Here is a 10896-nt window from a genome sequence, read left to right on the forward strand (position 1 = left end):
AAAACTCACTGTTATTGCGTGAACTTTTGCCGTTGCTAGGCTACCAGGAAGGAATTCAGCCTGGGACCCGGGGCTGGCTGGGGCCTGAGCTGGGACCGGCCTTGACTCTGAATTCTCTATCTAACCACAAACAAGTTACCCACATCACTTAAACCAGTCCAGGTGGGCTTTTCAGATGTTCTTGAAGCAAGGAAGTCTGTGGTGACACCCAAGGGTTGAGACCTGGGCCACAGCCTGTTGATCTGAGCCTCAGTTTCTCTGTCTGTACAGTGGAGCTGGCAGAACCTAACAGTGGAGGCAGGTCAAGACACCAGCTCTTGGATTTCTGAATTCGAGGCCAGCCTGGTCTACAGAGTGAGTGCCAGGACAGCCAGGGCTACACAGAGAAACTCTGTCTCAAAAAAAAAAAAAAAAAAAAAAAAAAAAAAAAAAAAAAAAAACAAACCAAAACAAAACCCAGCTCCTTGCCATTCCACATGTCACACTTTTACATTTTTTGGATGGCGTGTGTGTGTGTGTGTGTATATATATGTGTGTATGTGTGTATGTGCACGTATGTGCACGCAGCCCCCACTCCCGTGGTCGCACGGGCGTAGTACCTGCAGAGGCCAGAAGAGGGCGGAAGAGTCACTGACGTTGGAGTTATTGGTCCTTGTGAGCCGCGCAATGGGGATGTTGGGAACTGAACTCTGGGGGTGGGGGTGGGGTGCCTGGAGGAGCAGGAAATACTCCTAACTACTCAGCCATCTCTCTAGCCTCACATTCTTGCGTTACATTTTTAAACTGTACTTTGCGTGTGACACACGCCTGCTGTGCTGCGCGTGTGGATGTCAGAGGAGAATTTTTATGATTCCTTCTCTCCTACCGTGCGACACTCGGGGACTGAACTTGGGTTTTTAGGCTTGGCAACAATGTCTCACCTCAGCAAGCTGAGTCGTCTTGTTAACCCACCTTCTAGCATCTATACATCCGTACACATTTGAGCACACTCCCAGTGACCTCTGCCCTTCCGTTCCCACCCCCCACCCCCGCAAAATATTCCCTCACTCTATCTCCCCACCACACACTCCCAGCCTCATCCTCAGCCCCTCCCCTTCCCAGGAAAGTCTCCATCTCTCCATCGCATCTCTATTCCCATCAAGGCTTTAGGCAAAAACAAACCCTGGAGAGTCTCTTCATGCCTCAGTGGCCCCTTTTGCCTTTCCCACAAAGGACAGACAGATACCAGAGCCAGGAAGTGACTTTAATGCTCAGGAGTCGGGGTGGGGGTGGGGATGGGGTGGCACCTGGGGAGGGAGGGTGCAGCGGCAGTGGACATGAGCAGCCATCCTCTATATCATTTGACACCGGCGGGCGCATGTGGGGTCTTTAGAATGACAGCTTAAGCCAGTCCGACAGGGACACATGATGTTCAGGCTCCCCTTGGTCTGTGGGAGAGGAAGGGTGTGGATTGAGGGGATTATATATGTCTCCACAGCCATTACATTGCCTGGAACTAGGGTTACACAGGGTCGTGAGCTACCATGTGAGCGCTGGGAATGGAACCCCCATCCTGGCAAGAACAAGTGCTCTTCACTGATGAGCCACCTCTCCCTCCCTGGCTGGACCCCCCCTCCCCAATTTTGTTAACATAACCTACAGTCACCCGGGAAGGGGGAACCTTAGTTAAGGAATTGCTTCCCTTAGATTGGCTCATGGCTGTGTCTGTGAGAGATTGTCTTAATGATTGGCTTGGCAGGGCCAAGCCCACTGTGGGCGGTACCATCCCTTAGGCAGGTGAACCTGGTATGAAAGGCTAAGGGTGAGCCTGGTAGTGAGCCACTGAGCAGTGTTTCTTCCTGGTCTCTAATTCAGTTCCTGCGTGAAGTTCCTTGGTGAGGGACTGTGACTTCAGACCTAGAAGTGTGTAAGCAGTAACACACTTTCTTCTCCCTGAGTTTTTTGTTTGTTTGGTTTTGGTTTTTTTTTTGTTTTGTTTTGTTTTGTTTTTTGTCTTGGTATTTATCACAGCAACAGAAAGCAAACTAGATTAGTTCTCATTTCTGTGTTCTAGCAAGGGAGACACAATGTACCAAGTGTCCTCTAATAAAGAGATTCTCACCGGGCAGTGGTAGCACACCTTTAATCCCAGCACTTGGGAGGCAGAGGCAGGTGGATTTCTGAGTTCGAGGCCAGCCTGGTCTACAGGTGGATTTCTGAGTTCGAGGCCAGCCTGGTCTACAGAGTGAGTTCCAGGTCAGCCAGGCTCACACAGAGAAACCCTGTCTCGAAAAACAAAAAAAAAAAAAAAAAAAAAAAAACAACACCAACCAAAACCAAACACCAACAAAAAAAAAAAAAAAAAAAAAAAAAAAAAAAAAAAAAAAAAAAAAAAGATTCTTCAGGCCACAGTGGGGCCCTGGCTGGTTCCTTTAAGCCAGGATATGGAGTGTGGAGGCTGGGTCTGACCTTCCTAGGAGACTTTGGGCCCAGGGCCATGGAGTAGGAAGAAGACCTTCTGTGCCTCTGTGTCTTCCAGTTAACCACAGCCTGCTTGAATGAGTCCTGTGAACTTTTCCCAGCCATTTCATGAGGGAGACACATTAGTCCCACTTACTAAGGTCAGAGCAGGCCTAAAGGCAAGAGCTGGAGCAGCCAGGATGTAAGCTGAGGTCCTAGCTAGCCTTGCAGCCCTCCCAGGCCACCAGGTCACTGGCACTAGGTCAGGGTAGGTGTATCTCCCATCCTTCTCAGCTCAGAGAGGTTAAGGAAAAGAGTCTCTTTTAGCAAGCATCTGGTGTGCAGCAAGCACCTACTATGTAGTCACAGGCTTGGGGGGGGGGTTCAGAGGGGACAGGGAATGTGACTCAATGAATCTTTGCAAGTTCCCCTTCCTCGAGGCAGCCAGGTTGTAGGAATGCTACTTAGAAGGGATATTGCAGGATGAATAGTAATTGGTAGTGGGGGCAGGGCACCCCAAGAGGCAGGGGTAGGGGGTGGGGGAGCAGAGGCATCTGTTTCTGTCTTTTTTATAACTTCCCCCACTCTTTCCCCACCTGTCAGTGGTGTCTCACCTGTGGCAAGCACGCCATGCCTACATGGGACTTGGAGGTGCAGAAGGCCCCCCTTCTTTCCAGGTCTATGAGGCAACAGTCAGTAGAGCACTGGGTGTGGTGGACACACTTGTCTCCGTTGGCCTGTAGAAATAGCCCCTTGGTCACCAGCTCTTGTCTACCAAAGTTTAACAGAGGTCCTGGCATTGCCCAAGAACCCATGGGTCCAGGAGGGGAAGCCATGAGATCGTCACCGCGGACCCCCTCCCTGCTCAGGGCATCCCTCCCAGAAGCTGGACTTGACAGGGAAAAAAAAAAAAAAAAAAAAAAAAGAGTCAGGAGCTGGGCATCCTGCCTGCTCACCTCCATGGCTTCCAGACTGCAAATCTAATAACTAGTGGGCATGGAGAGAGGTGGCAAGATGGCTTAGCCAGCAAAGGTACTTGCTGTGCAAGCTGAGAGACCTGAGTTCAGTCCCCCCTCCCCGGGACAGAATAAAGATGCGAGGAGAAAACAGACTCCATTGAGATGACCTCACACACACATAGACATAGAGAAGATAGAGGAAAGAGGGAGGGAAGGAACTTTTAGAATTTAAAAAAAAAAAAAAAAAAAAAAGGAGGGGAGAAAAGGGAGAGGAAGACTTTGCATCTAGTAAGGGTCCCCAGGTCTTGGAGAAGAGCAGGGGAAACCCCAGAATCAGCAGGTTAGAGAGGGCTTGGGATAGTGGGAGAGGGGTGGTGAGCCCGGGGCTGAGAACGCAGATAAGGGCTGGGCCAGGGGCAGTGTCTCCAGTCCTGGAAAGGCGAATGAAACCTGCCCAGGACTGTGAGGTACACCTTCTCCAGATGGGGTTTCCCCCCCCCACTCCAGACGGGGCCCGGATCCTACACCCCTCGGCCCCCATTTCTGTCACAGGGCAAGTCAAGGGCAGTGCTTACCTTTTTAAGAACTGAGTCTTTACTGTGTTTGTGTGGCAGGGTCCCAGCAAACAACGCCAGCACCGTGACCAAGGTCTGGGTGAAGGCCATGATGGCCTGGGCGGCCACAAGCTCCCTGAACAGGGCTGGGGAGAAGTCCCTGTTTCTATCGGGGTGGAAGCCAGCCAGCGTGGGCCCGATGGTCACAGACTGTCCTGCTCAGTGGATGTGGGACAAGGACTGCTGATTCCCAGGCTAGGCCTTGGCCGCCTCTGGAGGGGGCTGGAGGGAAGAAAGGCTCTGGACTAACGGGGTGTTTGTGCTGTGGAGCCGGGGGGGGGGGGGCTGATATGGGCTACTTTGAAACACAGACTTCAAGCTGTAAAGGAAAACTTCTTTTCTTTACTCATCACGAGTAGCGCGTTTGAAGGGGAGGGAGGGGGGGATGTAGAGCTGCCAAGCTCACCAAGGAACCTGGGCTAGAACCCTTGGAGGGAAAGGGGTCAGTAGCAAGTTCCTACCCAGAATGCCTTGGGCGGCAAAGAATCCCTGCCGCAGACGGGTGAGACATTTGGTTCTAATGGGGACCTGGGTTGCAGCACGTGGACCAGGGTTTCCGGGCAGGGGCAGATGACATGGAGGTGAGGCAGGAGGATGAGGGGTTGAGCACAAGGGTTGGGGGGGTGAGCTCTGGGTGGGGTACAGAGCAAGAAGCAGGGTGGTAATTTGCGGAAGCTGACTGGGACCCCGAGCCCGGCTGCAGTGGCTTCTCTCAGAAAAGCTATTGGACTACAGGGCTAGAATTGGGACCAGGGACTCTAACCTGTGACCCTGAGTACAGGATGAGGCTGGATGTCCTAATCTGTGAGGACAGCAGCCTTGAAGGACAGCTGGTGCCAACTTCCAGCCACCCCCTCCGCCCCTAGACACATTCTTGTGGCAGGACAGGGCTGAGACATGCAGTTTGCTCTTATCCCTCCTGCAGGTCCTGGTGGCCCACAGGTCTCAGAGGAAGCTACCTGAGCTGACACAGCTGGTCTCCAGACCTGGCTGACCTTTAACCCCTTCAGTCACCCCGGATGACAGAGATCGACAGTCCTACCTGGTATCCAGGTATGTTGTCCCATAGCCTGACCCCTAAAACAGGGTGCTGTTTGTAGAAAGATGGTCTCCGGCAGGGGAGTTCCTCAGCAGGGCCAGAGAGAGTTCTGTGCAAGCTCTGTGCTCAGGTGAGATACGTTTACACAGCCCCGGGGAAGCCGGGAGCTGGTGTTTTACTTAGGCTGCCCTTATGTTGGCCAGATGCATGCCTTCTCTGACCTCAAGTCTCTTCCTTACCCCCCTCCCCCCATGAGTCTGAATCACATGGGTACCCAGCCCCTTTGTCAGTGAAGGCTCCTTCATTACCAAGAGGTAAGAGAAAGGAACTCAAGCCAAACTAACATTAAGCTTCATTTGTTGTCATTGTTTATTCTAAAATCGAAGTCTCCTATAGCCCCGGCTGGTCTTGAACTCTGTGCTTTGTGGTAATGATCGCTGGGTAATGCTGTTTACTGCCAAGCCTGACGACCTGAATTCAATCCCTAGGACCCCACATAATAAAAGGAAAGCAACAACTCTTGCAAATTGTCCTCTGACCTCCAGAGGAGGGGCATGGTAGAAACACACACACACACACACACACACACACACACACACACACACTCACTCCTGCATCTGCCTTATGAGTGCTGGGTCACAGGCATGCACTACCATACCTAGTTTGGTGCTTGACGCCGTGCTTCGTTTCTATGGCGCTAAGGACCGAACCCAGAGCTTTTCTTTTTTCTTTTTCTTTTTCTCTTCTTCTTCTTTCTTTCTTCTTCTTCTTCTTCTTCTTCTTCTTCTTCTTCTTCTTCTTCTTCTTCTTCTTCTTCTTCTTCTTCTTCTTCTTCTTCTTCTCCTTCTCCTTCTCCTTCTCCTTCTCCTTCTCCTTCTCCTTCTCCTTCTCCTTCTCCTTCTCCTTCCTTCTCCTTCTCCTTCTCCTTCTCCTCCTCCTCCTCCTCCTCCTCCTCCTCCTCCTCCTCCTCCTCCTCCTCCTCCTTCTTCTTCGTTTGTTTGTTTGTTTCAAGACAGGGTTTTTCTGTGTAGCCCTGGCTGTCCTGGAACTCACTCTGTAGACCAGGCTGGCCTCGAACTCAGAAATTCGCCTGCCTCTGCCTCCCAAGTGCTGGGATCAAGGGTGTGCGCCACCACTGCCCGGCTACAGCGCTTTGAGCCTCCAAATCTAACGTTTTATGTGTAAAATCCCGAAGAAACATCTCTGTGTCCACAGACATGTAAAGCCAGGGTGGCAAAGACATGGACACACTGATGTCCTGAGGTGTCTCTCCTCCATGCAAGGCTCTGTGGAGGCCTCGTGTCCTTTCAGGGAAGGAGATCGATTCTTATCACAGGGCCCTGGCTGGCCTAGGATTTGGTATGTAGAGGCGGCTGGCCTCAAACTCACAGAGGTCCACTTGCTTGTCTGAGTGCTGGGATTAAAGGGGTAGTGGGGTTTGCTGTTGTTTGTTTGTTTGACTTTGTAGCCCAGGATGGCCTGGAACTCTTATGTTGAGTTCAGGTTGGCTTCAAATTCATGGCAATCCTCCTGCCTCAGCTTCCCAAGTATTGTGATTACAGGAGTGAGCCACCACATCCAGCTCGGAGTTTTTTTTGTTTTGTTTTGGTTTTGTTTTTTTTTGTTTTTTGTTTTTTTAATTCTCTTTGGTCTTTAATAAATGCTAGTGGTGACCCGTCAGCTGCTTTCTACTGCCCCCTGGTGGTCTACCCACTCCTCTACCACTGCATCGGGTCCTCCTGATTTGTCCGACCACCTTGCTGTAGCCTGTCTGTCTGTCTCCACCAGCCAATTGTGTGACTTCCCTGCATTCTTAAGTGACTCCCTGCCACTCAGGTGGCATTGAGGGCCAGTGGACCAGTTATACATGTCCAGCCTGAGAATTCGTTATGAAGGAGTTACTTATATAACAGCCAATGGCTGAATTCACCCAGAGTCCTCAAAGTTGGTAAGTTCCCCCAGCTCTTAAGCAGGCAGCAGACCTGACCTTCAAGAGCCAGTGACAGAGGCAGAGCTAACTGCAGAGAAGGTCCAGACATACCCACGTCTGAAAAGTCCTACAGATGCTTCTGCCCTCCCTTAAGCCTATTCAGTCAGCGTATGCCAGATGGAGGCACACTATCAGAACTGCTGGGGACTGTGGTCCTCTGAGCAGAACAGCTGCCTTCATGGGACAGGTGTGCCTGCTTGTAAGTGAACACAGCCATCAAGCCTGTTGACTGTTCCCTAAGACGAGCAGGGAGGGTCACTGGGACACCTGAGATTCCAGCCACCTTCCTCTGCCTCTCTTGACACTTGTATATATAATTTCACATGGCCTGGGGCCTGGGGTGGGGACTGAGTATATTGGCTAGGAATGGAGCTAAGCCTGGCTCATTTTTGGCTCTGAAGAAGCTACTCGGCATACTGAGAGGAAACTTTCCAGTTTTCTGCTTTGGGGTTCCCTCATAATTCTCTTAGCACCCCAGCACACTGTCCATGTGGCATTCTGGGCGAACTATGGCCTCGCTCACTTGCCTGAGATTTGTCTGAGAGCCTGGTTGGCCAAGTAAGCTCCAAGACCCCCACTGTGTCTCCTCAGTTTTGTGGTCATAAGCACACCCTGTGTCTGGGGTTCTGTTGTTATTGCTTCTTGTGTCTTTGGGTGCTTTGACAGCATCTATGTCTGTGCACCATACGTGTGCCTTGTGCCCCTCAGAGGTCAGACTTGTTGTTGGCTCCCTGGAACCAGAGCCAGATGTGAGCTACCATGTGGATGCTGAGATTTCAACTCGGGTCCTCTGTTAAGTGTCCTGAACCACTGAGCCATCTCTCCAGCCCTGGTTTTTTTTTTTTTTTTTTTTTTTTTTTTGTTGTTGTTTGTTTGCTATGGATGTTACAGCTGCTTTGTTGTTAGTTTTTTCTTCCACATCTGAGATTTTTATTGGTTGTGGGTCAGTACACAGACACTTCAATTCTTAACACACGTACCAAAACTCCAGAGTCACACAGTGTTCCTTCGGAACTTACGCCAACGATGGTGCCGCCTCAAACTTGGCGAGTTTCCCATAAGACCTTGCAGAACAGTCGGTTGCTCAGAATCTTCCCCTCTGCTGAATGAATCACAGTTTTAGGGCACTCACGGTACAGACTCAAGTTTTCTGACTTTCACAGCTGGTTTTCACGATCTTAGGAAAATGGGCAGCTGTGACCAGAGCCGGCATAGTCCTGACAGGACAAGGACCAGGAAGAGGTTGTATAGGAAACAGAAGACAGGATGTAATTTAAAATATTCCAGACACAGGCTGGGAAGATGTCTCAGCCGCTAGAGGCTAGGCTCACAACCAAAAATATAAGTACCCAGCACTCATGGCCATCCCTCCAGCTACAAAAACAAAACAAAACAAAAACAAAAAAACCCCCAAAACCCAAATAAACAAACAAACAAAAAAACCCAATTCAGACCCAAATGCACAACTGAGATTCCAATGTGCAGTTGAGGGTGCTCTGTACTCCCTGTTATAGGATGTACATGGTCCCTTCTATGGAATGTTTCTCTAACTCCAGAGACAGAGCCTCCTAGATTCACTGTCCCACAATCTCCTGGTTGTACCAAAAGCTAAGCAACCAGCAAATGATTTCACCAATTTTTAAATTTTAGATTTTTATTATTGTTTGGATATGAGTGTTTTGACTGCATGTATGTTCCTGTATCACGTGTGTGCCTGGTACCCTGGTGATGAGCCTGTATGTGGGTGCCGGGAGTTTAACCTGGGTTCTTTCTTTTTCTTTTTTTTTTAAAGATTTTTTTTGTTAGGGTTTTTCTTGCCCAGCATTTTTAAAGATTTATTTTTTTATTTTATTTTATTTTTTTTCCCACGAGACTAGGGCAGAGTCACACAGGAGAAGCAGGATTCGAACTGGGAGACACAGAGAAAGCAGAGGTTGCAGGCTCACCCTCTGCAGGGTTTTATTTATATGAGTATACTAGCTGTCTTTAGATACACCAGAAGAGGCCATCAGACCCCATTACAGATGGTTGTGAGCCAACATGTGGTTGCTGGGAATTGAACTCAGGACCTCAGGAAGAGCAGTCAGTGCTCCTAACCACTGAGCTGACTCTCCACTTCATGATTTCACCCCTTAAAAAAATCATTTACCGCCAGGTGGTGGTGGCGCACGCCTTTAATCCTAGCACTTGGGAGGCAGCGGCAGGCGGATTTCTGAGTTCGAGGCCAGCCTGGTCTACAGAGTGAGTTCCAGGACAGCCAGGGCACACAGAGAAACCCTGTCTCGAAAAACCAAAAAAAAAAAAAAAAAAAAAATCATTTACCTGGGCTGGAGAGACGGCTCAGCGGTTAAGAGCATTGACTGTTCTTCCAGAGGTCCTGAGTTCAATTCCCAGCAACCACATGGTGGCTCACAACCATCTGTAATGGGATCTGATGCCCTCTTCTGGTGTGTGTCTGAAGACAGCTACAGTGTGCTCATATACATAAAATAAATAAATCTTTTAAAAAGGAACTATCTAAAAAAATCATTTACACTTAAAAATTAGGACTTGTGGGGCTTTGCCTCAGTATTAGAAATGGTTTTTGTTGTTGTTTGGTTGTAATTTTTTTTTTTTTTTTTTGAGACAGGGTTTCTCTGTTTAGTCCTGGCTGTCTTAGAACTCACTCTGTAGAGCAGGCTGGCCTCAAATTTAGAGATCCACCTGCCTCTGCCTTCCTAGTGCTGGGATTAAAGGCATGGCCACCACTCAGCTTTTTTTCCCACTTCCTTCAAATGTTTCTAAAGCTACTAAAAAAATTTACACTTATAAAATAGTTGATAAAAATATTCCTCTGGGGGTTGGAGAAATGGCTTAGTGGTTAAGAGCACTGTCTGCTCATCCAGAAGTCCTGAGTTCAATCCCCAGGAACAACATGGTGGCTCACAACTATCTATAGTGTGATCTGATGCCCTCTTCTGGCGTGTAGGTGTACATGCAGCTAGGGCTCATACATAAAATAAAATCTAAAAAAATTCCTCTGGACTCTACAAGGAGGTGGGCAGGGCCCCGACAAGCACAATGTGTGACAAACAAACACACACTTGGCTTGTTGCTCCTCTGATGCAGGGGCAGGCTCTTGTTCTAGGTCTGCCTTTCTGTGGGCAGACCTGTAGTTCCCTGTCTGCCATCTTGGCCTGTCTGCCCCTTGTTCCCCTCTTCCCTCAATCTGCATTTTCCTGACTGATGATATATCCTTCCCCAGGGTCTTTTTTTTGGCTTTGTGCCCACCTCGGCAGGGGCATGGCAGGTCACAGAGCTGCCTAGCGGCCCCTGGGCCACTGCAACCCTGTGGTTTTTTAACACTGGTTCTGGGGATAGAACCAGATTGGGTCCTCTGGCTCCTCTGGCTTCTCCCTGGTCCTCTGGCTTCTAACCACTAGCCAGAACCGAGTAGGTGGTTCTCTTTGTGTGTGTATTCACCTTACAGACGAGGAGACAAGCTCACACAGGGTTCGTGCCTCATCCCCGAGTAGCAAACAGCCTGGCTAGGATTTGAACCCAGCACTCTTGAGTCCAGCTTTCTCCCTCTGATGTAAACTTTGAGGGGAAGGCATCGGAACCATGGTCCCTTTCCCTGCTTAATACTCCAGAATCATGCTGGGCTCCTTTTTGGTGGGAGGCCCTTAGGGCATTGTGGGTTCTCTATTGCCAGGACTTCAACAGTACATGTGATGTGAATAAGAAACTGACCTGGGTGCCGGGCAGTGGTGGCGCACGCCTTTAATCCCAGCACTTGGGAGGCAGAGGCAGGCAGATTTCTGAGTTTGAGGCCAGCCTGGTCTACAGAGTGAGTTCCAGGACAGCCTGGGCTAT

At 49.7% G+C, this 10896-nt stretch overlaps 1 protein-coding gene across 1 annotated transcript; it reads right to left on the reverse strand.

The window, feature by feature from the left end:
- Positions 1-1331: 1331 nt before the first annotated feature.
- On the reverse strand, positions 1332-4195 carry Clpsl2 (colipase like 2). Its single transcript, XM_034524940.2, has 3 exons — positions 3974-4195; positions 3054-3176; positions 1332-1427 (listed from the first exon to the last, which is right to left on the reverse strand). Exons 1-3 carry the CDS (start codon positions 4061-4063, stop codon positions 1332-1334), a joined length of 309 nt encoding a protein of 102 aa, XP_034380831.1. The 5' UTR covers positions 4064-4195.
- Positions 4196-10896: the final 6701 nt, after the last annotated feature.

This window comes from Arvicanthis niloticus, chromosome 20, assembly GCF_011762505.2.
Source record: "Arvicanthis niloticus isolate mArvNil1 chromosome 20, mArvNil1.pat.X, whole genome shotgun sequence".
Taxonomy (NCBI): domain Eukaryota; kingdom Metazoa; phylum Chordata; class Mammalia; order Rodentia; family Muridae; genus Arvicanthis; species Arvicanthis niloticus.